We start from the raw sequence: 27,549 nt of genomic DNA on the forward strand, positions 1-27,549 counted from the left end.
GCAGCAAGAATAGTAGTCTACACCAAGATGAAAACAATTACTGAAGATAAAGGAGACAGTATAAAAAGGATAATACCCCAACTGTTAACTATGAAGTTATATGATCATCTAACTATAGCATCAAAAATATAAAAAGGTAATACTGAAAATTTCATGGAAAAAATTAGTTCAGATAAACCATAGTTCAAAGAAACCAGTAGATATAATGGCAGTTTGTAGGAATATAAATATATTTTTGGTGTGTGTGTGTGTCCTGGTCAGAGCCTGTGTGCTATTCCTGAGCTTTCTCAAGGCTAGTGCTCCTACCACTCGAGCCACAGCTCTACATCCAGCTTTTTGGTAGTTAACTGGAGGTAAGAGTCTTATACAGACTTTGTTGCCTGAGCTGGCTTCAAACCACTCAGTCTCCTGAGTAGCTAGGATTATAGGTGTGGACCACCGGTGCCTGGCTGGAAAAGAAATCTGCAGTAGCCAAAGTTCTGTGACTCAAATATTTTATCTTTTTTCATGAATGTCTCTGAAAGGAACAATGTATATAAACCTAGATAAGTCCTCTTAACAGGTTATTTAAAGCCCAATTTTGCTAGATTTTGTAACTGATAGTTCAGTAATAAAGAAAACATGGAGGGAGAGAACCAACCATTTATCTGCTCTTCTTATCCACCCCATGAAATATTTTCTATAAACTAATGAGAAACTGAAGCAAAGACAAATTAAGTAATTTGGCTATGATTATACAATCCGCAGCCTGGACAGACACTTGTCTCTGTCAGAACCTTAATGCCAACATTAGCACACCACAATCATGGTTTTAAATATTGTGAGGAAGAGAAGAAATATACCTAGATCAAAAGATGAACAATTAGTTTCCTTACAGATTCTTATTATTGGTAGTACTGGGGTTTGAACACAGGGTTTTATACTTGCTAGGCAGGTGCTCTCCCTACCCTCCCGAGTGATGTCTCCAACTGCCTTTTGTCTTAGTTATGTTTTAGATATAGGGTCTTGTATTTTTGCCTGTGTTGGCCTTGAATTGCCACTCTATCAATATAATTTTCAAATCAAGTGGGTAGGATTGCAGGTGTGGGCCACCTAGCCCTAGATATCACCCAGTCCTAACACAAAACATACTTACCTTTTCCATAAACATAGTATATTTCACTTGTACTTTCAAGTTTCTTTTATATCCTAACCTTGCTTATGGCTGGATACATATTAGAACTCTTTGAAACTGCAGTCTCTGTGGCTTTCCATTTTTCATAAAGTTATTCCATTTCCAAAAGAATGCTCCAGATTTTAGAACCCAATAGTTATCTTCTAAATAAATGTCATAAATATAAGTACTTTGAAATATTTTCCTATTTAGTATTTTACACATTTAGCTCTAAACATGAAAACATGAGTGTTTAAAAGTTTATTTGAATTGACTAGTAACAAAGCCAGAGAACTTTATTAGTGGCCACAAACACTGGAACTTTTTCATTTCATACATACAGTTTTAATACATTATGAACTTAAGACTTTTTATTTACTAACAATTCAAATTCTATTACTTTACTGAACATTACAGTATTCTTAAGAAATCTTTCCTAAGAAGCCTGCAAAAACCAGATCCTTGGGCTACAGTTATTACCAATGTAGACATCTACCCCATTAACTAAAAAAATGAGACATACTGGACAATTCCTAGTACATCATAATTACAATCAAGACATGCTCTTACTTCTCCAAAATAGAGACTTTATTAAGAGTTTATATAAAGAATAGTGTTGAAATTGTATGAATGATACATTCATTAAATGTAGCTATTTTGTTGGAATGAGATATATATTGAGGAAGTATAATATAAGCTTTTATATGAATTTCAACTATCATCATCTAAAATATATTTTATGGTTTTGGTCTGAGACTAGGTTTTGAACTCGGTACACATTTGCTCACTGGTACTAGTGCTGTAATGTGAGCATGCCTTTGACTCCTAAAATGTATTTTAAAGATACACCAAACTATTGAAATTTTTGCTAAGAAGTCCAAGAAAATAACATCTTAATTCTGTGTTGGAAGCTAGTTCTTCATCACCTGCTCAAATGCAAACACACTCCCATAGTTAACAAGGCTTTTTTTCCCCTTCAGGTTTTTATACACCATAGGTTATAATTTGTTGATGGAATCAGACTTATGCATTGTAAAAATGTGCTATGTAGCTTACTTTGGAATACTTTCAGAAATCTCATACTTACTAAATCAATGAATTTACAAAGTTTTTCATAAAAATTCAATCCTGCTCAATTAATGCATTGACTTTTATTGTAAAGATGATATACAGAGGGGTTACAGTTACATAAAAGAAATGCATTGAGTTTTATATTTAAGTGATATAGAATAATCTTCCTATATTTTCTATCATAAGCAGAAGTTCTGTTTTGTGTGTGTATGAGTGTGTGCACACACACATGGAAGTGAACTTGGGATTGTACCTAGGGCCTTGCACATTAGGCAAGTGCTCTACCACTGAGCTACACCTCTAGCTAGTGCTTGATTTTTTAACAAATCACTTTAGTAATGAGTTAACTGCATTGCTGGAAGGTAATTACAGTAACATTATGTAAGAAGCACATTTTTGTATTGCAGAAGAAAATAGTATTAACAAATTAAGTACTGAAAATATGAAAGTTGATAGCTGGATTCACATGGCATTTTAAGAGTTGGGAAGAAAACATGTATAACTTCAATATGAGCAAAATATTTTTGACATTTGTTATGATAATTTGACCTAGTATTGAAAAATGGTTAATCCTCAAAGTAGGGTCTTGGTTATACATTGTCTACATAAAATCAGTCACTTAAAGATGGTAAATTCATATACAATTTTAAATGACATGTTTTTGGATATAAATTATGTCATAAAATTAGTTTTCTAGTTTAAGGAGAATATATAGCACATTTTCCTTTTTCCATAATGAGGGAAGACTACTTAAAAGTGATAATGTTATCAGCTGTGTGGCATTAAAAACCAATATAAGTGTACATACCTAAGTGTAACAATTAGGAAATAAAGTGATCTGAGATGAAAAACACGGAAAACTGCTTAATCTGAGGAGACTAGCCAAATTAGCAAAGCCCATCGTTGGTTAAGTTTGTTGAGGTAGATAGCTATTCAATATTATGAAGGAATGTAAGTACAGGCTCAAGGGTTTTACACAAATTCTCTGAAAATTACACACAAAGCCAGGGCACAGGCATATAAAAATACCTTTTGCAAAAATAGCATTGCTGCTGAGTTTATTTTCATTTTTCTTTTGGCATAGATAACATTAGGATATTAAATGTTATTTAATTGAAAGTAGTTTTCACAAACAGTTGAAAGTAGCCTGAAGAAAATAATACTAGAGCTAACTTTACAAGTCAGTCTGAGTATTTTTATAGGACAGAGAAACTTTAATGTATTAATATATTTTAAAAATAGTTTGCGTAATAGGTCAGATACTAAGAAGGATTTTAAGAAATATCTTTCATCTGTTGCTAAAATATATTTATAATATGTGGATATTGGGTTGTTTTGGTATCAAAGTTAGACATATGTAAAACTAAGCTCAATATGATTAGCAAGAAACATTGTATCAAATCATCTCAGATTGTTAATGTCTTTAGATGTTTTCCTCAAAACAATATAGAAGAAAAGATATACTTAAAAAAATAAACATTTCCCTTGTATACTGTCATTGGTGTTTCTGAATTATCTGAGGCTAAGGATGAAGTTTTAGTCTCTTATCCTTTAGTTTATGACATGAGACTTATAAAAAGGACTTTAATAATTAATAGCTAAAACATTCATCTTTTATTATTAAAGCTGTTGTTTGTGATAGCATAGATATATTACCTGTAAAATAGGAGCTAAGTATCACAATATATACAGTATAGTTTTGGGGCTTACATTTTCACTCAGGTATTTTCTTACTTTGTTCTGTATTTATACTCTAGAGAGAGAGAGAGTAAGATACAATAATACGTAATTTTTATAGAATTGAGTGTAAGTGATGTAGTAGCACTGTATATTTTGGTAAGGAGTACAATTCCCTAAAATAAATAGTTAACAAAAACATTTGGGTGTCATTTTCTTTTGAAGTAAAATATAATTATTTTTGGACTTTTGAAATTTATTGGAACAATAAATTCATTGATATATACTGAATACATCTGAATAATAAAGGAATAAAACTATGCTGAAAACATCAGATAAGCTGAATATTAAATGGGTTGTTTCATGATGTTTTGACTATGGTTATTAACAAGTGTCATGTTACTTTCAAAATAACTTAAATAAATGAGGCGGCTTTAGTATGTAAATTCTAAAGAAGTAAAGAATATTCTTTAAAATAACTATGCTACTAAATTTCATCCCCCTATTTTAGCACAGGAGCATTAGTAGGATATCTCCCATGGGGGACATCGGCTATCCTTTATGAGTCAGTATAAAAAACCTTCTTCAAGTTTTTATTGCTGCTTTATTTTCCTGATACAAGGAGATTTTTATATGTAATTCCTATTCTTGCCTAATAAAAGCACAAACCAGTATTAGTTTTTTGAGTGGACAAGTAAAATTCAATATTTCCTGGTGTTGTGCGGTGAAATTTCATTAAGTTCTAGAATAAACTTTCATGTAGTAAATTTAAACAGTACTTATATGACTCTTAGTCTTTATAAAAGAAATATGTTTTTGTAGAAGAAAGTTGGAATATGTAGAAAACATGAGACATTGACAGAAAAGATAATGAGGCCATTTTTTTAATTTAAAAATTTCTAATTAGTGTGGAATTTAAAAAATTAAAAAAGTCCTCCAATTCTTTAATAACAGACTGCTTTTTTAAAATAAAGTGGGAAATATGGCTTAATGCTATTAAGCCACAGTTTATATTTTAAAAGCCCAGAAACATTACAAACTAAGAACTGAGGAATGAAAAAGAGTATGGATAAATGTCACGGTAGCGTAAGTAAAATATACACAACTGAAATGCAGTAAAACCAGCATAATATGGAAGTTAGAATCTACTCTACACATACTACCTCCCTAGCAAGATAGTATTTGTAACAATTATACCATATTACAACTAATTGTTGCTATTTACTATATATACCATAGCTATGGTGTATAAATAAGAGATATCTGGAATAAAATGGAAAAATCCAAAAAGCAAAGATGTTTTTAAGTGATTGTACAAGATTTTTATGATGGTAAGATAGTCAGATGATGACTAAAATTTTCAAACTTCATCCAAGTATTGGTTGTCTTTAGATAGAACATATCTTCCGTTTGCTACAGTTTATACATGTACATTACTCAAATATATGAATTAATGTAGGATACCATGATTTAACTCTGTACTTCCAATGTTCTGGCTACTAAGATTCGAAAAATTCTTTTAAAAGAACAAATCACTTAACTTTAAGTATATCCCAAACCCTTGTTTGTTACTAGACCATATATGGGATTAGTTATTTTCTATTGTTGGACAAAATAGTTATCCTTAACAAAGATTCTACTTAACGAAATCAGTAGAGGGAGGTTGAGTAAGAATTGAATCCTCTGCTCTGAAATCATTTCTAGGTTGAAAGTGTGGCCTTCGAGAATATCGAGGTTTCAAACCTACAGATGAAGGCTGAGAACAGCTTCTTCTCACAGAATGTAACCTTGGTTCCTATTAAGAGATTTAAAGAAAGTTAGGGTTTTAATGCATTTTAGAAGGCTCTAATTTTATAATTATTTAAGGGAAACATTTTAAAATATTAATTGAGCCTGGATTCTAAAGAGAGAAGATGGGCTTGAGGAAACTGACACTATAAAGAGTAAGTTACTAAATAACTTGCTAGGGCAGGAAGGCATCCTCTTCATATAAAAAGACTCAGTATGATTGATCAGTATGTCTGTTCCTTCATTCCTTAACTGTGATAAAAGATTTCCCCCCATAAACAGTTATGAAATAGAGAACTGATCCTATGGTGAGAAAGTACTTTTGCAGAGAAAAACCAGGTAATTATTAATGTACTACCTTCATGTTAATACAATATCATTTTATTTTGTTATATAAAACATCCAATCAGTAGACTGTTCCAAGAAGTGATTTTTGTTTGATTCACTGATGAACATACTGCTAAATATAGCAGAAATTCAATACAAATGTTTTAGTAGTTTTTCTAAAAACTTAATTAGTAACCTAGAAAACAATTAAGAAAAATTAACCAAAGCTTCTGAACTAAAAAGCAAAATCTAGGGCTGGGAGTTTGGCCTAGTGGTAGAGTGCTTGTCTACCATGCACGAAGACCCAGGTTCAATTCCTCAGATCCACATACATAGAAAAAAAGCCAGAAGTGGTGCTGAGGCTCAAGTGGTAGAGCTCTAGCCTTGAGAAAGTTCAAGAACAGTGCTCAGGCCCTGAGTCCAAGCTCCAACTGGCCAAAAAAAAAAAAAAAAAGCAAAATCTAAAAAAGAGGCATGTTTGACTATACACAGTTGCAGTTTACATGATAAAGAGTATACAAGCGCCTATATTTATCCACCGGGACTATGAGCATGTCTGCAATGAAACCGTACTAGTGGTGTATTTGTGTGTGTGTGTGTGTGTGTGTGTGTGTGTGTGTGTTTAATGCCAGTCCTGGAGCTTGAACTCAGGGCTTGGATGCCATTCCTTAATTTCTTTTGTTCAAGGCTAGCACTCTGCCACTTGAGCCACAGCTCCATTTCTGCCTTTTTTTTTTTTTTGTAGTTTAGTGGAGATAACAGTCTAATTTTCTTTCCATTCTCAGCTCTCAGCCTCCTTAGTTGCTAGGATTAATGGATTAACAGGCATCAGCCACCAGATCCCCACATTTTTTTTTTTTTGTTGGTTGTGGGGTTTGAACTCTGGGCCTGGGTGCTGTCCCTGAGATCTTCAGCTCAAGGCTACTGCCCTACCACTTGAGCCACAGTGCCACTTCCCTGTAATTATTTTTGTTTCTGTAAATGTAACATCAGATCTAGATGCTTCCAGGGTTAAACTGTTTAAAATTAATTATTCAGTTTATTGTTATTACTTCAAGATATTTATATTACAAAATAGTCTTCCACCTTGGAAAGTAGTCTATCTTAACAGTATTGTGAAAATTTAGACATTAATGACATTTTTTATAATTTTTGAGCTAAGGCCACTTCCATGGACAATTATGATAATGACCACTTACTCTAGAAATATATACATATATATTTATATATATGCGTATGGCATGATCTGCTATCTGTATTTAGGATGATGTAAAGAAACCAAAAACCAAAAAAACAAGCCTTCTTGAATAACATTTCCCAAAATAGTATATACTTCATGGATGGTATATAGAAATGTCTCTGTTGTTGCTATTGTTAAGAATGGAAAGAGGAAGAAAAAAACACAACTGTTTTGATGGTAGATTTCTATGACTTTCAAGCAGGTGAAAATCTCGCAGGTTTCTAGCAGTAGATGGCACAGACTATAGCTGTCTTTTGCTATCAGAATTTTTCTGTAGAAGACTTTTCTTCTCACCTTAGGTTTCTTCTTATATTTTCCAGATGTTGACTTGTTCAATACTTTCAAAGAAAACTTTTAGTGAGCACTCTAAATTAAATTCTAGCTGGGTGAGGTGACTTACGCCTGTAATCCTAACTACTCAGAAGGCTGAGATCTGAGGATCACAGTTCAAAGCCAGCCCAGGCACTCAACACTGGGAAACTCTCATCTCCCATTAACCACTAGAAAACTGGAATTGGCACTCTGGTGCAGGGGCAGGGTGGTACCTTTGAGCTGAAGAGCTCAGGGACAGCACTCAGGCCCAGAGAGAAAGCCCCATGATCACAAAATAATAATAGTAATAATAAAATTCTAGCATAATTGAATCTCCATTATTTGTTTAGGAATCTGGCTCACATTTAGGTTGCCTGTTAAACACATTATTAAACAATTCCATATTTATCATATTTTCTCAGGTATGGACCCACTTAAGAGATTAGAATACATTTTATTTAATTTTCGTGATTAAATGGAAGAGGGTCCATAGTTGTCAGAAATAACTTTTGTCTTAATAAGTATTGTAGGTTTTATTTATTTTTTTGCCAGTCCTGGGGCTTGAACTCAGGGCCTGAGCACTGTATTTGGGCTTTCTCAAGGACAGGGCTCTACCACTTGAGTCACAGCACCACTTCTGGCATTTTCTATCGAACCCAGGTCTTTGTGCATGCTAGGCAGGCATACAACCACTAGGCCAAACTCCCGCCCCCACCCCCTTTTTTTAAAATGTTGGTTGTGGGACTTGAACTCTGCTCCTGGGCACTGTCCCTGAACTCTTCACTCAAGGCTACCATTCTACCCCTGGAGCCCCACTATTGGTTTTCTGGTGGTTAATTGGAGATAGTCTCCAGGACTTCAGTGCCTAGGCTGGCTTTGAACCGCAATCCTCTGATCTCAATCTCCTGAGTAGCTAGGATTACAGGCGTGAGCCATGGTGCCCAGCTTAGGACTCGAGTTTTTGAAGGGTTGTCTCCATCATCATGCCCCATTCTCTAGAATTAATTTTTCTTCTTGTATGTGACAATTCACTAGTAATAAGAAGTTCTGAGTTTTATCACTTAATAGTATTGTCATCTTTGGTAGCCCTCTTAACCTATGCTTCAATTCTCCTACAGAAAGTTGCCTAATTATTTCACCAAACTTTGAAATGAATAAAATGCATATGAAGTATTTATAAATTATAAGGAGATATATAATAAATAGAAAGTGTTGCTATGCTTTAAAATGACAAACTAGACAAGAATGTACTAGGTATGATTAAATTTTTTTAGTGTTACTCGGGTTTGCGATAAGTACCTTAATGGCCTTGTATTCTTGCCTGTCTTTCCAGCATGACAGGCTCCCTACCATTGATGCCATTTCTCCAGCATTGCCTTTTGCTGACGAATCTGGAGATGTAGCTTCTCAGGCTTTCCTGCTGGGGCTGGTCTAAAACTATGATCCTTCAAATTTCAGCCTCTGAAGTAGCTAGAATCACAAGTGTGAGCCACTAGCGCCTGGCTTAAATTTTACTGTGCATCATAGCATTACACACACACACACACACACACACACACACACACACACACACACACACGCACGCGCACATTGCTAGTCCTGGGGCTTGAACTCTGGCCACAAGCACCCTTTTCTTTCTTTCTTTTCTTCCTTCCTTCCTTCCTTTCCCGCCCCCCTCTCATTCTTTCTCCTTTTTTTTTGGTCGGTCAAGGGGCTTGAACTCTGGGCCTGGGCCCTGTCCCTGAGCCTTTCACCTTGTACCGCCCTATACCTTGAGCCACAGACCCACTTCTGGTTTTCTAGTGGTTAATTGGAGTTAAGAGTCTCACTGACATTTTGGTGCCAGGGCTGGCTTTGAACCTTGATCCTCAGAGATCTCAGCCTCCTGAGTAGCCAGGATTACAGGTGTGAACCACCGTGCCTGCCTACTTCCAGCTCTTTCTGTGTATGTGGTACAGAGAAATTGAACCCCAGGGCTTTGTGCATGTGAGGCGAGCACTCTGTCACTGGGCTACACTCCCATTTTTGGGGGGGGAGGGTGGGTATAAGACCAGGATTTGAACTTGGCACCTGATATTTTCATTTACTGGTTGATGCTCTACCCACTGAGCCATCTCTCCAATCCCATTAGTACAATTTAAAAATAATCCTCAATGATTTAATCCAAACATTTTTGTAGAATTATACAGCAAATTTAGTGAAAATAGAAATTACTAAGATTATAAGATTAGTATCTTAAAATTATATGGATTATTTGTTTACAATGTATAGACATCATCCCTAAATTACATTTGAATTCTTAAGTTATGTGATTTTCTAATTTCATGTTTGTAACACAGGGGAATGAATTTAAAGCTAAATGTAATTTAGTGGATTTATGTAGAACCTGTACCAGTGGCTAGACTGGAAACCATAAAGCTTTAAGACTTAAAATAGAAAAGTTCAAGCCTAACCCTTACAGCTGATTTGTTTTACAGGTTGTGGCTTTTGGTTCTACTGAAGTTTTTATATTTGTAGACACGCATGGGGGATTAGTTCTAAGAGATGCCTGGAAAATTAAAAAAAAATCTGTGAGCAGGTCAGTCCTATATTTAGGGAAAAACTTAAAAAAAATTGTGAACAAGTACGACCTATATTTGTATATAATTTACACACATCCTCTCACATACTTTAAGCCGTCTTTAGGTTACTTATACTTACTACTTATACTATACTTACTACAATGTAAGTGCCATGTTAAGTAGTTTTAATTGCTGTACTATTTTGGGAATAATGTTAATAAAAAGCATGTATAGTTCACTGAATCTATGGATAAAGAGGAGCAATTGTATTTTGTAATTTATTAATGTAGTTACATTTCAATTCCACTTAGGATGAGGTTTTATATCTACTGTATTATCACAACCTTATTTTTGATAAATATTTTTGAATACTATGGTTTTATAGGTCCATTAAAATGATAAATTTCAAAAATTGTATAATTTCAGTTATTTTATTCCCCTTTAAAAGTTTATAAAATAAAGTTTTATTACCCTTTAAAAATTTCTCATTTTTTTGATCAGAATGACAGATATGTAATTATCCTAGATAGTAAGAACTTGGAACAGAGACCTGCCAAGTCAAGAACTGACATTAGTAGTGGACTATAATCAAAATCAAGTCAAGGCTGTCTGTTGCTCATGAGTGAAGATGGGAGGAAGACAGGAAATATGTGCTAAAGAACAATTCTATTTTAGATGTCAAATAATAATAGTACTTGGGAAGTCTTTAAAAAGTTGATTGCTTATGAGAAAAGAAGGCATTATGTTGGAACATGACCCTTTTAGATGAAATATAATTATGAAACAGGTATTTTAGAAATTGCTTTTGTTAAAAAGCACTGATTTTGCTGGGTGAGGTAATCCTAGCTACTCAGAAAGCTGAGATCTGAGGCTCAAGATTCAAAGCCAGCCTGGGCACAAAGGGACCTGAAACTTATCCCCAATTAACTCCTAGAAAATGAGAAGTGGGGTTTGGCTCAAGGGTAAGGTGGTAGCCTTGAGCTGAAGAGCTCAGGGACAGTGTCCAGGTTGAGTGCAAGCCCCATGACCCACAAAAAAAAAAAAAAAAAAAAAAAAAAAAGCACTGACTTCTTTGGGCCCATAAATTAAAAGCAGGAGAAAAGCTACACATTTCTGCCTGATAACATCTTCAAGACAAGGGACCAAAAGTGCCCCCAAAGAGTAGAGCCTAGCATCACAGCCCACTCCTCAAATGAGGATCTTTTTTTTTTTTTATAAATCTAATTATGCTTATCTCCTTTTACCCCACTTCTTCCTTTGTTTACATTTTTGTATTCTCAAGATGGAAATGTTTACTTGGTGCCTTCCTATGGCATGCCTATGCTGCATAATAAATCTTTGTGTGGCATTCTCTTCTTTACTTCTTGTGCTGGAGAGCGTGAGCACTGGTAGACCTGACATTTTGGAACCCCTGGAGTTGGGCCACTAAACTTAGAACTCTGGTTACAATTACAAGTTTATCTTATTATAATTTTATAAGCTACTGTGCTAACAATAGAGAAAATATTTTTTTGAAATAGTATGTCCTGAGATTAAATCAGTGAAAACTATTATCAGTTACTTGAACCTATAATATTTGAGAACATAAATTAAGTGGGAGATTTATATGAATAAATGACTATTAGTATGAACTCTGAATGCTTCCTCAAATAATTTATTATTGAGAAGAAAATAAAGTTGAGTTATTGATAATGGGCAAACAAAATTTAGGCAGAAGTGATATGCTATTTGGAAAGCAATTTCCAAGAAGCATGTAAGTTAAATGGGTTGTATAGTGCTATGTTTATATCCCAAATCAAAGTATTTGAAAGAAGTTCTTAACTTCCAAGAGTCCTGCTAAAAACCAAACATACATTCTGTCATACAGAACATACCCAGAAAATGGGAAAATGATAATATTCACATGGGGCTTTGGGCTAGCTAAGAAGCCTCACTGCTGTACTGAGGTTACTGAAGATTTATTGGATTTTCTCTTATTTTTTTTTTAACAGAGTTATTAAGGTAACAAACTCATTTACTTCCTAGTAGGTGAGGAGGAGAATTTTTAAGTACATAATAACATCTTGGAGATGGTAATGCAGACAGAAATAAGTTACTCCAGTTTTGTAGAAAAGTGTCAAACTTTGATGTGAAAAGAAATTATGAAATCTGTATTCATTACAAATCAGGTTTAGTCAGTTTTCTCCAAATAGAAATAGGTACATAATTTTTTTTTGCCGGTCCTGGGGCTTGAACTCAGGGCCTGAGCACTGTCCTTAGGCTTTCTCAAGGCTAGGACTCTACCACTTGAGCCACAGCATCACTTCTGGCTTTTTCTATGTATGTGGTATCGAGGAATTGAACCCGGATCTTCGTGCATGCTAGGTATGCACTCAACCACTAGGCCAAACTCCTGGCTTGTTAATAAGTAATATAAAATATAATGCTTTTGTCCTAATATACCCCTTCCTTGTTACCTAAATCTATTTATACCATACCCAGGCACTTTTTATAAAGGGATTTTTCCATAAGACCTAAAGTTTCTGATGAACTAGGCTATAGTCAACTGGATTTTAAAAGCAGATGAGTTGAGTGTAGTAGCATACATCTGCTATCTGGAGGTATAGGTCGGAGGAATGCTACTGGTGGCCAACCCAAGCAAAAAAAGCAGGAAAACCAGTCTGAAAACAAAGCAAAAGGATGGGCATGCCTCAGGAATGCCTTGCCTGGCACTTGATTTCTCAGAGAAACCAGCAGAATGTAAAGAACATAAAGTTTATTCAATATATAGAAGCAAAGAGACAGGAAAACATAGCAGATGCAATAAACAGCATTTGTTTGTAGCTGCTACTCTGAGAGCAGCATGTAAATATGGAAGAATGAAAGCTGGTACATATATTTTGGGACGTATACACAGGGATGTAAAATTGAAGTAAAAGAAACAGCACCATGAGTAGCTTATATCCATATTGTAGGCAAAAACTGTGTCTCTGCCTATTTTAAGTTTACAGGGATTTCAGAATAAATTTTAACAGTGTAACTCTAGAGGTCAAAGATTTACTAGAGTAAAAACAGAACACGTTGATGCAATATATCAAAACTGAATCGAATGCCTTCCTAAAGTACTTTCTAGTCCTTTCATTATTCTGTATTTTAATTCCAAAAGAAATGGGAAGCCTGCAATCATTTTTTTGTGCATGTGTGTAGCTTCATTCATTATTTCAGTTTAGTATAAATCCAGAAGACATACTCCTATATATTGGAATTATCACGTATATAAATTTGCTAAAAAATATTGTGCCACATGTGTTAAAAATGAAATCATAGCTCTTTACAAGTCATATTGCTGAAATCAGCTGTCAGAAGTTAAAGTCTTAGCTTATCAAGATCCTATCTCAGGTCCTTTTGTGCCCCGGGCTGGCTTTGAACTTTGATCCTCAGATCTCAGCCTCTTGAGTAGCTAGGATTACAAGAGTAGCTAGGATTACAAGCATGAGCCACCAGCCCGCCCGGCTTTATCCATTTCACTATAACAGTAGATTTCAGATAATTTCCTCTGATTGCTCTTACAATTTAGATACTAAGGAAAAAATTTTTTTTCAAATGACTGACTGAAAATATATCACAAAACAGAATTTTTGTCCTCTCAGTCTATTTTTAGGAGTAGTATATTTGCCTTATTAAATTAAGTGATGAAGAAGAAAGGATAACAGCATCTACATACTCAAAACTGCGTGTGTGTGTGTGTGTGTGTGTGTGTGTGTGTGTGCACGCGCACTTTGCAGGCTTTATTGCCCAGACTGCCTTCAAACCATAATCCTCAGATTTTACCATCCTGAATAGCTAAGATTATAGGTGTGAGCCAACAGTGCCCAGTTCAAGATTGGTAATACATTCTGAAGTTTTAAGTTAGCATATCAAAACTAAATTCTGTACATGCATGAATTACCATATGTATATAGTATATATGTACACATAAAATCTATATGTATATAACATGCACAATAGGTATATAATGTGTGTATGTATATAATCTAACGATGGAAGTAACACACTGAGTATGATTTATTATCAATATTCCTTGCCCAATAATATTCATCATTTTTTATTAATAGTCCAGGATTTGTTTAGCATCATATTTAACATTTGAAAACTGAAACATGAGCTTGTTTGTTCTGAAAGAGTGCTATTAAAAGAAGACTTCTATGGGGCCGGGAGTTTGGCCTAGTGGTTAAAGTGCTTGCCTAGCATGCATGAAGACCCGGGTTCGATTCCTCGGTACCACATACATAGAAAAAAGCCAGAAGTGGTGCTGAGGCTCAAGTGGTAGAGCTCTAGCCTTGAGAAAGTCCAAGGACAGTGCTCAGGCCCTGAGCTCAAGCCCAGGAAGCCCAGGACTGGCAAAAAAAAAAACAAAAAACAAGACTTCTACAATTTTTTACTTATAGAATGAAATTTTGAAATTTCATTGTGGGACTTACTAGTTTATTTAATTTCTAAAACTGAGAATAATCAGTGTACATGTGTCATTGTAGGTATACACTCACACAGAGTCCTACAGTCTAGTGAAACCATTTGACAGGTAGACCTTGTCATTATAGTTTCAAAAGAAAATCCCCTACACTTAAACTGATGGGGAAATCTCTGGCGTCTGCCTATGTCCTGTTATTTCTACTGTTGTTACTGTAGCTGCCAACCATAGAGTACATGTGGAATGGAAACAGCAGATTTATTAGGGGAATGCCAATTTTTAGACCTTTCCTTTTCTCTTCTAAAATTAGGAAGTCAGTGAAAGAATTATAAATGAATATAAAGAGAGATATTTCTTGTACTTTGACAGAAATTTCATGATTAAAATTTATGGCTTTGTTCTATAGCTTTTGAACTAATGATTCTCTTCTGCCATTTTCCAAGCTTAAAACATGAATTGGCCTTAGAATCATTATGTAAAGTTTTCCTTTGGTAAAAGAAATAGTTTTGAATTTTATGAAATCAATTTTTCTTTAAAAATTAACCATATAATTAAATATATTGATACAATGAGAAAAAAGGTTAGAAAATTAAAGTACTCTATACTAACACAGTGGAATGCCAGTTAATGTTAATGGATCATGTTAGAAAAGTGAGTCTTGTTATCAAAATTCTACCACAAGGTTTACAGTACATAAAATTTAGTTATCTTATAGTAAGGTTACACTGTTATTTCAAATATTAGAGAATTTTTTTTTTCCTGGTTGTGGGGCTTGAACTCTGGGTCTGGACTCTGTCCCTGAGTTCTTTAGCTCACGGCTAGTGCTCTACCATGTTGAACCACAGGGTCAATTCTGGTTTTCTGGAAGTTAACTGGAGATATGAGTCTCATGTGCTTTTGTGCTGAGGTTGGCTCTGAACCATGATCCTCAGATCTCAGCCTCCTGGGTAGCTAGGATTACAGGTGTGAGCCACCGGTGCCCACCTTTAGAGAAAAATCTTAATATGGTGAAATTAATCATATGAAAAGGCAAGAGCATATTGGTCATATTTCCAATACTAATGTTATAATAGAATATGTATAAATATTTAAAATGTTAGAATATGTATAAATATTTAAATTTAGAAAACTATAGCAAAAGCAAAATTAACACAGGAGTAGCAGTAAGAGATTGACAAAATTAGTAAAAATGTTAGACAAAAGCATCTTAAATGAAAACAGCACAAAATTAATATGGCTAAATACCTGCTATGTTCTAAAGGTATGGAAGTTTTAAAATTCTATTAGAATTATAAATGACTTGTCATAAATATTAAACTAAATACCAAAGAATATAAAGTACAGTGTCTAAATCTTTGAGGAGAAAATAAGTAACACAAAGCAGAGAAAATGAAAGACACCTCACTATTCCCAGTGTAGTTATTATTTATGGAATGGATAAAACATGTAGAAAATGTTACTACAGTTAGATTAACACATAAAAAACCAACATGCCACATCTACCTAAATAATTTTGTAAAACAGCTGAAAAAGCAAATTTGGCTAAATTTAGACAGCTTATAGTGGAATAAATAAGTATGGTGAAGTATTAACTAACCCTAAGTTTCACAACGGGCAGCTTCTAGCCGGTTCCTTGAAGCTGGATCTTGGTCACACAAGGATCATTGGACAAGAAATCAGTTGAGCTGGACTAGAGCTGCCCAATTGTCTTAATAATGAATGCTCCACACTGTCTGTTAAGTAAAGAGAAAATACAGATCAGAAAGACTGAAAAAGGGTAAGATAGATAAAATGAGTGTAGAACATCAATTAACATTTATGAACTGCTTTGCAGAACATGTGGAATTCACTCAAATGTTATAAAGAAGCCAGCAAATTAGCAGGGGTCCAGGAATCACAGTCTACATGTCTAGTGCCACAGTATATATAAACCTTTAATATAAAAAATAAGCAACAGATCAACACAGATTACAAATGAGTTAGGTGAATATATCCTTTTATTAGGTGAATTTAAAAAACTTGTTTGGAAGAAGGCTATTTAGAAAGTTATCCAGTCACCTCCAAAAGTACCTTTCCAGTTGGCATGGCAGGACAGAGCAATTACAAATATCTGTATTATCCTGGGACATTTTTGGGGGGCTGTTTTTAAGAGTAGGGGCCCACCTGAAATAAAGTCCAGGCAAGTCTTCAGATGACTGTGGCCTCAGCTGATAACTACAAATGCAGGACTGACTGAGATGCACTCAACTCAGCCCAGAACTATACAATTTTAAATTTATCAAACTAACAAAAAATATCACCAACCAGTGGTGTCAAAGAAACAACCTAATTGCTACTAGTTTTTTTTGTCACTCTGGGTATTGGCCAGGTCCTTGTTTTCCTAAAATATATTTCTTATTTTGGATAGGTTCAAAATTTTTCTTATCCTCTGCATTTTATGTATTCCTCTAACTCTAGAGTAGCACTGTCCAATAGAACTTTTTATGTTGACCTAAATGTCCATATCTGCAGTCAATACAGTAACCACTAGTCATATATGAGTGTCTAACACTTGAGATGGAGCTATGGGCAACTGAAGAACTAAATTTCATTTATTTATTTTTTGTGGGTCATGGGGCTTGAACTCAGCCAGGGAACTGTCCCTGAGCTCTTCAGCTCAAGGCTACCACCCTACCCTTGAGCCAAGCCCCACTTCTCATTTAGTTCCCGGGCTGGCTTTGAACTGTGATCCTGAGATCTCAGCCTCCTGAGTAGCTAGGATTACAGGTGTGAGCCACCACACCCAGCTTGAAGAATTAAATTTTAATTACATTTAACTGGAAGTTTAAATTAGTTAGGAGCCAGTGGCTTACCTCTATATTCCTAGCTACTCAGGAGGAAAGACCTAAGAATTGAAGTTTGGAGCCAGCCCAGGCAACAAATTTGAGTGACTCTTATCTCCAATTAACCAGAAAAAAAAATCCCTTAGTGGAAGGAGCATGGCTCACATGGCAGAGTGCAAAAAAAGCCAAGTAAGAGCTCAGCAACCTGAGTTCAAGCCCCAATACTAGAATGTGTGCACATGCACATATGCATGCACACCCATCATGCACACACTTTGTATGCACACTAAAATAAAGCAAAAACTCTTCATATTGCTAGTGGCAACTAGAGATAGCATAGCACTGAGCTTGAACTTGCCTGGTTTGCTAAAACCAAATTCTATATACTGGCCTGGCTTTTCCAGCCTACTCAACACTGTCTGGTATGACTTAATATTGTTCATTGTTGTATTTGTATTAGTGTCTACAATACAAAAAACACAAGTTAGGTAATATTTTTGTTGAATGAGTAAAATCCACTGTGACAGCGACAACTAATTTTAACCTAGTCAACTACTCACAGCTTGATTGTAATCCAATGTATTTTGGTTTTCTCAGAAGAACTAGAGGAGTGATATATACTGTTTGGTGTGAGATTGATTTGGTAAAGGCTTACAGAACAAATTTATATATATGCAAATTTAAGTTCACGATCATTGGAAAACTAGAGCTAGTTTATAAAGAGTTTGGCAAGAACGTGGACAAGAGTTGGTTAGAGTGAGGGAACATACTACCTTTATTTATTTTAGATTAAGTCTTGCTATGCTGTCCAGATGACCTTGAACTTGTAATCACTTAACCTTAGCTGGGTTTACAGATGTGTGTACAGGTCGGAAAATACTCATTTTAGGTTAAAAAATTAAATGGGCCAGAGGTCCTTTAATGGTAGCCAATGATAGGGCACCTGAATATAATGCTCAAGAGCCCTGGGTTTGATATTTAGCAAAAACAAATACAAAAACAAAAACACCTCCCGAAACAAAAAAACATTTATCAAGGCCAAAACCAAACAAAATAAAAACCCAAATAAATTCTGACCTCATACATGATTACAAGCATGGAAATGGAAAATGGAGAAGTCCTTAAAAAATGTAATAGCATGGTGAGCACTGGTGGCTCATGCTTGTAATCCTAGCTTCTCAAGAGGCTGAGATCTGAGGATCAGAATTTAAATTGGCTTGGGCAGGAAAGTCCAGGCTAGCTTTGAACTTAATTATTTCAAATTTAAGTACAAAAAAAGAAGCCAGGGACTGGAAGTTTGGCCTAGTGGTTAAAGTGCTTGCCTAGCATGCACAAAGACCCGGATTTGATTCCTTGGTACCACATACATACAAAAAAGCTGGAAGTGGTGCTGAGGCTCAAGTGGTAGAGCTCTAGCCTTGAGAAAGTCCAAGGACAGTGCTCAGGTCCTGAGCTCAAGCCCAGGACTGGCAAAAAAAGAAAAAAAAAAAAGAAGCCAAAGTGGAGTTGTGATTTAACTGACAGAATACCAGTTTTGAGTGAAAAAGCTCAGGGGCAGTGCTCAGGCCCCAAGTTCAAGCCCCAAGACTGGCATGGACACACACACACACACACACACACACACACACACACACACACACACGTACACAAATAGGTTAAAAAGAAAAATGAATATAGAAATATAACCAAAGCATGATGTCACATTATACTTTAAGGAACATTAACCCTATTGTAGATTATTTCAAGGGTCATAAAACTACAACTTGAAGGTCAAATCTGGCCTAGTAAGTAGCTTTACTAGAATCCAGCCATAATCACTTATGCTTTGTTTGTAGCTGTTTATATACTATAGGGGCAAAGTTTGTGTGTTTGTGTGTGTGTGTGTGTGTGTGTGTGTGTGTGTGTGTATGTCTCCTAGAGCTTGAACTCAGGGCATTGTCCCTGAGCTTTTTGTTTAAGGCTACCATCCTACTACTGAAGCCACACATCCATCTATCTATCTATCTATCTATCTATCTATCTATCTATCTATCTATCTATCTATCTATCTGTGGTTAATTGGAGATAAAAGTCTTATGGGCTTTTCTGCCTGGGCTAGCTTTGAATTGTGACCCTCCTATCTCAGCCTCTAGAGTAGCATGGATTATAGGTGTGAGCCACTGGTGCCTGTTCATGATTTAATTTTTTGATAAAGCTATGTAGCCTGCACAACTCAAACTATTCTCTCTGGGCTCTTCTGTTGACATTACATTTAACTTTCTTAGTATGGACAGAATACTCATAGTGAGAACTTCTGAAGTCTAATTGAAGACTTTAAAATGGTGCCAGCCTTGAGTATATTCACTCTACTCTTGCTATGGATTTTAGGTTTGTATCTCCCTCAATGTGTCATACATAGACAATTCCTAATGTAATGTTATCTGGAGGTGTGACCTCTGGGATATAATTAGGTCATCAGAATGAAGTCCTAAAGAATATGGATAGTACCCTTCCAAGAGAGGCGTGAGAGTGTGGCCCAGTGGTGAAGTGCTTGCCTGGCATGCTCAAAATCACAGGTTTGAGCCTCAACATCTCAAAAGGAAATAAAAAGAATAGAGCAAAAAGAGCTTGCTATATTCTTTCTGCTATCTACTTTTTGATGCTACAATCAGAAGACAGACACCTGCGAAGTGGAAAGTTGGTTCTCACCAGATAATGGATCTGCCAGCACCTTGATCTTGAATTTCCCAGCCTCCAAAACTGTGAGAAATAAATGTTTCAACACAGTTTGTAATATAGTTGTTAGAGCAGCCTGAACTAAGACACTATATTGAGGAAATAACTACCAGGCTTAAAAATATGGATTCCCTTGATTATACTAACGTTAAAATCAGAAATTATAGTGCATATACCTAAGCAAAATGAAGAAACTACTGACAGTAGTGCTTCTGAAACTACAAACAGAACAGATATGTACTTAGATGTATAAGAAGATAAATATTTGATTTTCTATGTTTAAGTTAGAGTTATACTTACTCTATGCTTTACTCTCAGAAACTTGAGTGTCTAAATTTACAAAAGCACCAAGAACTATGGAAACCTGAAGTCTCAAGTTTTTATTTTTTAACTGCTATATAAAAACTAAGTTTGTACATAGGCTCTATGCTATTTTTTAGTTCACGCTTGTATACACCGTGTAATGCTATCCTCTCTAGCACATCTCACATCTTCATGTTCCACACATTACAGAGTCAGCGTATAAAGATTTTAATTCATACAGAAGGCTGTTTGAAAAGAGACAGATGTGCTCCGAGTTGTCTGGCTACTGTGTGTGCTTGTGGCAGATCTGGGGGTCATCTTTTGACGCTGCTCAGGGATGCAGAATGCAAGAGTTGTGGGTCACAGAAGCTTTTAAAGGAAAGTGCAGGAAACAAGGCAGTGTGTAGCAGGCTTAGGATCTGAGAGGAGCCTCTGAGAGGATGGTATATAAAGATGTGAGGTGAAATGGAAGATAATGGGAAGCCTAGTAAGTTACAGATGACAGGAATGTGGAACATCTGTCAAAGTCAGCCACACAGGCAATGCACTAAGTCGTAAGAGAGAAGTCATGTGGTCTGTAGAGGGCAAGGCCATAAGGTCTGGGGCTGTCCCATTACCATGTGATTCAGATGCCAGATATATAACTAACTACTGGACTTCATGTTTGCTCTCTAGGTTTTGGCATTATTTTGGTCACATACCTCTCTTTTAGAATAGTAATACTTACTCCCTGCTATTGTATACTGGAAGTATGTTTTATGGCTTTTTGACTTTCTTTTGGTCATGGCCTCGAATTCAGGACCTAGGTGCCATCTCTGAGCTTTTCACTTAAGGCTAGCACTCTACCATTTTATGAGTCGCAGCATTATTTCTGATTTTTCTGGTGATAAATTGGAGATAAGAATCTCATACTTTCCTGCTCAAGCTGGGTTCAAATCATGATCCTCAAATTTCAGCCCCGAGTAGCTAAGGTTACAGGCAAGAGTCACGTATAGCCAGCTACTCTGCAATTTTTACAGAAGATCACAGTTAAGTTTGCCTTGAGTCTCACAAGAGACTTTAGCCTTGAACTTTTTTTGTGTGTGTGTGACATGGGGCTTGAACTTGGCCTAGACGATTTCCCTGAGCTCTTCAGCTCAAGGCTACTGCCCTACCTCTGGGCCTGGGTGTTGTCCCTGAGCTCTTTAGCCCAGGCTACAACCCTACCCTAGAGCCAAGAAGCCCCACTTCCCGTTTTCTAAAGGTTAATTGGTTCTTTTGTGCCGAGGCTGGCTTTGAACCTTGATCCTCATATTTGAACTTTTTTTGTTTTTGTTGTTGGTTGTGGGACTTGAACTCTGGGCCTGGGCACTGTCCTTGAGCTCTTTAGCTCAAGGCACCACCCTACCCCTTGAGCCCCAGTGCCACTTCTGGTTTTCTAGTGGTTAACTGGAGATAAGACTCTCATGGACTTTAGTACCTGGGCTGGCTTTGAACCATGATCCTCTGATCTCAGCCTTCTGAGTAGCTAGGACTATGGGCGTGAGCCATGGTGCCGGGCTTACACCTTGAACTTTTTTTTTTTTTTTTAACAATCTTTGAACAGCTTTAGAGTCCAGGGCAGAATATGTTTGATTATGAAATGTCCATCATGGTTTGTTGTGGAAGGCTTGGGCACTAGGTGGTTGTGTTATTTTAGAGTTTTTAGGAACTTAGAAGGTGGGTCTGGCTGGACAAAAGTCACTGGGGTTGTTACTTCGGAGCTGTATGCTGTACTAGCATTCCCTTTTTATTCTTCCTATCCACCTACCACATCACCTGCTGTCAAGACGTTCTGTGCCATCACAGGCCAAGAATCAATGGAGCCTCGGCAATCTTGAAAACTGAAACCTCTGACGTCAAAGTAAAACCTTCCTCCCTTATTTTTCTCAGGTATTTTGTCAGCAACAAAAAGTCTATAGAGAGCTAGAATAGCTAAAAGTCTAATGTAGAGCAATTACAAAGGAAATGAATGACATTGTACTACTTTTTTATTTTGAGGTTTTGGGATTTGAACTGGGGGTCTTAGGCTTGCTTGGCTTGCTTGTGCAGATGGCACTTTACTACTTGAGTCTTGCTTTTTGCTATTTTGGACACAGAGTCTAGTGAACTTTTGAACCACATAGCTTTGAACCACATTCCTCTGGATCTTAGCTTCCTTAGTAGTGAGGATGACAGTCATGAGTTACTGACACAGCTTATTATAATATCCATATTCTTGATGTGTGTCTTTGGACCTCATTAAAACTCAATTCAGAATCTTAGCTTTTGTCCTTGAGATTAAATATGTTAAGTTATTGAAGCAATGATACTTTACATAATACCTTTTAGAATCAAAATGTTGGAGTGACATTGATCAAGGTACATTGGATTCCTAAACAGCTTTGTTGAAGGGCAACTTCTTCTTACTTATAAGTAGTAAAAATATAAAGGCTTAAAATATTACTCTTTTTACTGCAAAGATATTTAGAATATCAAATAAGCTCCATCTTTCATACTATTGCCATTGATATTTCAAATATAAGTGACATACTGTTCAGTTTTGATTTCAGTATCTTAGGGTAGACCAAGTAATAAGATCAGTCTATGTGTTGTTTTAAAACAATTAAATTATGAATTAATTAAAAATTTGATTATCTCAATCTACTAGAGAATCTGATTGTGCTGGAATACAGTACTCAACTTAAAATAATTTCACATTTGATTATCATCATTTTGTTGGTTGTAGAGCTTGAACTCAGGACCTAGGCACTGAGTTTTTCACTCAAGACTGGTGTTCTATCACTGTAAGCCATAGTACCCCTTCTGGTTTTCCCGTTAAATAGAGGTAAGAGTCTCATGGACCTTCCTACCTAGGCTGGCTTTGAACCACAATCCTCAGATCTGAGCCCCCTGAGTAGCTAGGATTACAGGAGTGAGCCACTGGCACCTGGCTTCACATTTGCTTTTTTTATTTTTAGATCACAAAATGATAGGCTTTCTTTCTTTCTTTTCTGCACATTTCAACTCTAGGCTACCGCCCTACCCCTAGGCCTGGGCGTTGTCCCTGAGCTCTTCAGCTCTAGGCTACCAACCTACCCTTGAGCCAAGCCCCACTTCCTGTTTTCTAGTGGTTAACTGGAGATAAGAGTCTCCAGGTCCTTTAGTGCCCAGACTGACTTTGAACCTTGATCCTCAGATCTCAGCCTCCTGAGTAGCTAGGATTACAGGCAGAGCCAGGCAAGTGATAGGCTTTCTGTAGAAACCATGCTTATAGTTTTGAATTTTGGTATTCCAAAGACTAGGGATAGGCTATAAGTTTGTCAGGTGAAGTATGTTAAATACATTTTTGACATATTTTCAACTTACAAGGAGTTTACTGGGAAATAACCTGTAAGTTGAGTGGGTTCATCCTTTCTTTTAGTGTGCCACATGTAATTTTTTCATAGAACCAATAAAGTATAGATTGTTCTCTATTACTTGCTTTTGAATAGAGATAGCTGTATGAGAATTCATATAAATTGGCTTCATAAGGCCTTGCTTCTCTTTATTATCTTAGCTTAACATCAAGAAGGAAGCTTTATACATAGAACTCATATAATTTCCAAAGCTTAAGTGGTTGATATTTTGTGCTGATGCTCAGAGTTTTATGACTATGTACAGTACAACCACACTGTGGGAGGGTAAAAAAAAAAATCACAGGGTTTTCTTAACTCTGCCATCCAAAAATCCATCCTTCTATATCCTTATATCTTGTTAAATATGGAGAATTTTAACTTCTAAATAAGATGTAATAATAAGTTGAACGCGGTGACTCATGCTTACAATCCCACTGTTTGGGAGAGATAAGGAGGACTTTGCAGGCCAGCCCTGCCAGAAAGATCCTCGTCCCAACAAACAGGCCAAGTACAGTGGTGCTGGACTGCAATCTCAGCTCTGCAGGAGGCATGGGTAGGATGACTGTAACCTGAAGCTAGCCATTGCCAAAAACAGAACTTATCTGAAAAATAATAAAAGCAAAAGAGGGCTGGGGGCAGGGCTCTAGTGGCACAATACCTTCCCAACAATTGCAAGGCCCTGAGTTAACCAAATTCCACTTAGATATTATGTGATACCATTGTGACAACTAGAAAAAAAATAATAATGGAAAGAAATAAAGGAATGGTTAGGAAGAAGAAAGTGGTAGTGGAATCTTTTGGTACATGGAAGACAGTTGTTATATTCAGAAGTGCATCTGTTTTGGATCTGACCTAGATGTACACAATGCTAGTTCACATTCCTTCCCAGTTACTTCTCCCCAAAGGGTAAGGTACAGACAGACCCCAAGCATTTTTCATCCAAGTCAGTGCCTAAGTTAGAAGAAACCTCTCACAGCCAGGCAATGATTCAATATTATTCTTGATATTCATGTCTTTTTGGATTTTAATATATATGGAAGTTTAATAAGGCACACATTTAACTTAAAGGTAAACTGAAATGATAATTTCCCTCTTTCAGTTATCTCAGCTTTTATAAGAACATTATTAATAGAGTTGAACACAGTAGGAACACTTTACAATTCACTCCTACTCTTCATACCTTGGGATGTGACATTCATCTTAAAAGGATAATAGGTCACATCTATCAGGTACATGTCTATAGGGTGACTGTTGATAACATATTATTATCTATTATCACCCTATATAGTCCTATATAATTTAGATAGGTACTGTCTTCTTGTAGTCTAGTACTATCAGATAATTTTTGATATCATGTGGTTTGCCTTATTATACTTAAAACTTATCTGACTTATCTGACTACTGAACTAGGGAATTATAGCCTTAATTAACCATGATCTTAAGATCTCAGCCTCCTGAGTAGCTAGGATTACAGGTATGAGCTACTGGTGCATGGCAAGCACTCTACCACTAGGCCAAACTACGGGCCCTCAACTTCTTTTTTTTTTTTTTTTTGCCAGTCCTAGGGCTTGAATTCAGGGCCTGGGAAATGTCCTTGGACAATTTTTGCTCAAGGCTAGTGCTCGACCATTTAAGCCACAGTGACACCCCTGTCTTTTTTTGGTTCCAGGAAATCAAATCTAGGGCTTTGTGGCATGTGAGGCAGGCATGCCACACTACTACTAAGCCACATTCTTGGCCGGCCCTCAAATTCCTTTTTTTTTTTCTTGTGGGTCATGGGGCTTGAACTTGGCTAGGGCTCTGTCCCTGAGCTCTTCAGCTCAAGGCTACCACCCTACTCCTGGGCCTGGGTGTTGTCCCTGAGCTCTTCAGCTCCAGGCTACAGCCCTACCCTTGAACTAAGCCCTACTTCCCATTTTCTAGAAGTTAATTAGAGATAAGTCTCAGGTCCTTTTCTGCCGGGGCGGGGCTGGCGTTGAACCTTGATCCTCAGATCTCAGCCTCCTGAGTAGCTAGGATTACAGGCAGAGCTACCTCGTCCGGATCTCAAATTCTTATATGGAACATTTCTACCTTTCTATTTTAAAAGTCACCAAGGTTTTTGGTGTCAGGGAAAAATTTTACAGAAATAAAAGGTTAATATTTCAATGTCAGTCACTACTATTTTAAAATCAGTTTAATTTGCCTTAGAAAAAAGATGATTTCTTAATGGTATCGCAGTATTTACACATTATCTTTTTGTTATAACATTAATTTTCTGTAAACCAAAGTTCCTAGTTTGCTACACAGTAAATTTATTCAGTTAAGCATTTCTACGAAGTTCTACCTTAGAGCTTGGGCATGGTCCCTGAGCCTTTTTGCTAATGGCTAGCACTTTATCAATTGAGCTACAGCTCCATTTTTGATTTCTGAAGGTTAACTGAAAGTAAGAGTGTCATGGACTTTCCTGCTTGGGTTGGCTTGGAACCTGAATCTTTGAATAGCCATCTTTTATTAACAAATTAAAGCAAGGAAAAGAAGACAAGACCTATCTCACTGCTCACACTTATAATATTAACTACTCAGGAAGCCGAGGACCAATTACAGATGTTTGAAGTCATTCTGGGTAGAAAAGTACTTTCTCTTCAAAATGACCAACAAAATCAGGACTACAAGTGTAGCCCAGCTGAACAAGCAAACCAAGCAAACTTGAAGCCTGGAGTTTAAACCTTAGTATAGCCAAAAGAAAAGGAATTCTTAGGATATTTCTGCCATCCTAGTATCATTCTCTATTCTTTTTATTTGAATTATTCAAGCTATGTCATTAATTTATGATAATTCTTTCTTCAGTGCACATAACATTTATTATTCCAATAATTTATCAACCTGTAGCTCTTTACTACAAAGCTATGTATTACTTATATAATACATGTTTCCAAATATGTGAAATATATGTATTATATATGTATATACACATACTTATCCCAAATAACATGTTTACATAAATATGGCATAGAACACCAACTATTTCTAGAGAAGTATATTTGAAGAAAATGCTAATGTCAGTGAAGTTTATGTTTGAAGATTTTCAAACAACACTAGAACAAAGTCTCTATAAAAGATTTATTTATGGAATAACATTTTATATTAACAAAATTTAGAGTAAGACTAGATTTGACAAGAGACTCCTACTTTTTTTTTTTTTTGGTGTATATGTCAGCACTGGGACTTGAAGTCAGGGCCTAGGCATTGTCCCTGAGCTTTTTACCCTCCTGAGCCATGCTGTACTTGTGGCTTTCTGGTGATCAACTGGAGATAAGCATCATATAGACTTTCCTGCCTGGGCTAGCTATGAATTGTGATCCTAAGATCTCAAAAACCTAAGTAGGTAGGATTACTAGGTAGGATAGGCCTGAGATACCAGTGCCTGGCTCAGAATTGTGGTTTGACCTCATGTTATATAGAACAGTGGTGGAGGCAGTGAAGAAATGTAATAAGGAGTCATGGTAGTGAGTGATGACAGTGGAAAGCTCTTAACATATTGTCTTGGTAGTGAATTCAAGACAGGATGCTCACAAAATTTATATTACCACTCAACAGTTAATTTACCTATAATTATTTCCTAGAGATAAAGTCTATTTCCCTAAAGTGATGATACTAAGTATCTCACAAAGAAACTGTGTCATAAAAGAATATGAAGAATTCTTTGGTACATGATAGACAGCCAAATATGTTGACTTGATTGATTTTCTTTGG

The 27,549-nt window shown here is 36.2% G+C and overlaps 1 protein-coding gene across 8 annotated transcripts in view; it reads right to left on the reverse strand.

Annotated features, from left to right (window-relative positions):
- Positions 1–4,769: 4,769 nt before the first annotated feature.
- Positions 4,770–27,549, reverse strand: part of Boll (boule RNA binding protein) — a 53,893-nt gene continuing 31,113 nt past the window's right edge. For 2 of the 8 annotated variants that reach the window (XR_016539125.1, XR_016539127.1), the window contains 3 exons: positions 20,090–20,140; positions 16,177–16,312; positions 5,609–5,696 (listed from right to left, as the gene is read on the reverse strand). Coding sequence is in view for 4 of the 8 variants with exons in the window: in XM_090354554.1 (XP_090210680.1) it covers positions 5,538–5,696 (159 nt within the window). In the remaining 4 variants the exon portion in view is untranslated. Of the gene's footprint in view, positions 5,697–15,986; positions 16,313–20,089; positions 20,141–23,962; positions 24,417–27,549 lie in introns of those variants that run through there. The other 6 variants (XR_016539126.1, XR_016539128.1, XM_090354550.1 and 3 more) reach the window with 5 other exon arrangements.

The sequence above is a fragment of the Megascapheus bottae genome, chromosome 21, assembly GCF_031878675.1.
Source record: "Megascapheus bottae isolate mThoBot1 chromosome 21, mThoBot2.hap1, whole genome shotgun sequence".
Taxonomy (NCBI): domain Eukaryota; kingdom Metazoa; phylum Chordata; class Mammalia; order Rodentia; family Geomyidae; genus Megascapheus; species Megascapheus bottae.